At 41.3% G+C, this 2500-nt stretch overlaps 1 protein-coding gene across 1 annotated transcript in view; it reads left to right on the forward strand.

Moving 5' to 3' along the window:
- The window catches only part of LOC138966410 (actin, cytoplasmic A3a-like), a 3974-nt gene that overhangs the window by 394 nt on the left and 1080 nt on the right, over nt 1-2500 (forward strand). Inside the window, exon 2 of the mRNA XM_070338642.1 lies at nt 2089-2500. This exon is cut by the window's right edge and continues 1080 nt beyond it. Coding sequence (XP_070194743.1) covers nt 2089-2500 — 412 coding nt within the window. The remainder of the gene's footprint in view (nt 1-2088) is intronic.

The raw sequence follows: 2500 nt of genomic DNA on the forward strand, positions 1-2500 counted from the left end.
AGGGCGGAATGAAATGTAAATTTTGAAATCGAAGAATGTAGCCTCCAGTGCGCATACGACGTGAGAGAGAGAGAGAGAGAGAGAGAGAGAGAGAGAGAGAGAGAGAGAGAGAGAGAGAGAGAGAGAGAGAGAAGACAAGACAAGACAAGACAAAATCTTTATTGTCGAGGGTAATAGATAAGCAAGAATATTGCTTTTTTACATCCAGCCCTCGCCCTAATATAGGGTCAACAAGAACAGAAAACAATAAAATCAAATAACTATCACTATATATATACAGATACAAATTATTAAAAAAATTGTCATGCTGCATTTTAAGTACAATTTCCAATGATAAAAAGTGTCAATTTTTAACATATCTTAATTTAGATCTGCATATTATTATAATTTGATTAACATGCACATACATTTTAAATGAATTGATGAACCATTCAGCACATGTTTAGTTGCATTATGTGCGACATATAATTTTTTTTGAAGCTGTCTGTGTTTGTTTTATGCTTAAAGGCAGAGTAAGCCTCCCGTAAACCATCACAGATACGGTCAGGCTTTTACACACAGTACAAACACCCTTTCATTTAAACACTCACCAATTGAGAACATCCTAGGTGCCCTCCGTAAAGAGCGAACAATTTTCAAAGAATTTATTTTTGCGTGGTTTATCTTACCCCTGAGCCATCGTGAACCCGTGTGATCCAGTTTTCCCCCTTTTCACAATGCAGTCGTCATAGTTAGTCATTTGAATGCGACTCGACGTGAGCTTATCTACAATAGCACGTTTTTTATGCACGAAACAACGGCTGTGGTTCACAAGAACTCTAGCGATGGCTTTTGACTGTTGAGAGGAACGGCGATTTGCACTGATAAACCGGGCCGTCGTCTGCTACGACCCTTGCGTGACCCTGCTTCCGGGCTTTTCTTTTTTTAAACTTTCACAACTTCGAATTGTTCTGATCTTGTCTTGATGAAAAACGAATTCTTTTATGATTAAAGAATGTTTGTGTAACAAGCTGTCAATTTATTATTTAGATTTTAAAAGTTAGGTCTAGCGCAAAAACGAGGCGCCATTGTTCTTCAGGGCCAAGTCCACGAAAATAAATTCTTGGAAAATGTCTCACGCTCGACAGAAAGCAGCCAGGATGTTCCCGTTCGGTGAGCGTTCAAATGGAAGTATGCTTGTACTGTATTTAGACGCTCGGGGAGCTCTGTGATGGTTTACGGGAGGCTTACTGTGCCTTTAAGAAAAATAGGCAGTGCGGAGTTCCATAGGACCGCACCTGAATATAGAAGGCTTGATTTGAAAAGGTCAATACGTGGAGTCGGTGTTATGATTTTTAGTCTGCTATAGTTCAAAATAAAATTATCACGTAATGTCTCCGGTGCATATCCTGACATCACTTTATGCATTATAACACCTTTATTATACATTAACGTGACCTTTTTTGAAATGGTAATACTTGCAAATTTTTATAATCAGATTCTAGAATATATCAAAATAGATTCTATTTTTTAGAGAGAGAGAGAGAGAGAGAGAGAGAGAGAGAGAGAGAGAGAGAGAGAGAGAGAGTGAGTACGATTTTCATTCAGAATAGCGCATACCGCCATTTTTTTAGTGTTCTAAGGTGCGGTTATCAGAGTGTAATCTGCCCCGCCCCCTTTTTGGTAGACGTACTGACAGCATTTTATCTACTTGTATGACTATCCCTGCTTGCGAAATTAATTTACGACACATGCCAGCAGAAGATGATTGATCACAAATGTGTCGTGAAAGCTATTAATTACCAGTATCGCTTTAGGGACAAACCAGAACAGAATAAGATAGATGATAGTACAAGAAAATAAGACGGAATTATTTAGTTACTGATATGGGAGTGGGACGTGAGCAAATAACAGAACACACACACACATATATATATGTAGCTGTCACAAACATGCATTTATATACAGATATAAGTGTTATTCTCATTTGTTTTTAAGTACAAGTAAACACCCAGAAACTTAGTGAATGGTTGAACAGACAAACACGATCAGCAAATGTGTGAGACTGACCTAATTTTCATGAAACTAAAATGAACTTGTCATTTTCAGGGCGTGATGGTGGGTATGGGCCAGAAGGACAGCTATGTGGGAGACGAGGCCCAGAGCAAGCGTGGTATCCTCACCCTCAAGTACCCTATCGAGCACGGCATCGTCACCAACTGGGACGACATGGAGAAGATCTGGCATCACACCTTCTACAACGAGCTTCGTGTGGCCCCCGAGGAGCACCCCGTCCTGCTGACAGAAGCCCCCCTCAACCCCAAGGCCAACCGTGAGAAGATGACCCAGATCATGTTCGAGACCTTCAACTCACCAGCCATGTATGTGGCCATCCAGGCCGTGCTGTCCCTGTATGCTTCAGGCCGTACCACCGGTATCGTCTTGGACTCTGGTGATGGTGTGTCCCACACCGTGCCCATCTACGAGGGTTACGCCCTGCCCCACGCCATCATGAGGTTGG

Source organism: Littorina saxatilis, linkage group LG5 (genome assembly GCF_037325665.1).
Source record: "Littorina saxatilis isolate snail1 linkage group LG5, US_GU_Lsax_2.0, whole genome shotgun sequence".
In the NCBI taxonomy this organism is placed as follows: Eukaryota; Metazoa; Mollusca; class Gastropoda; order Littorinimorpha; family Littorinidae; genus Littorina; species Littorina saxatilis.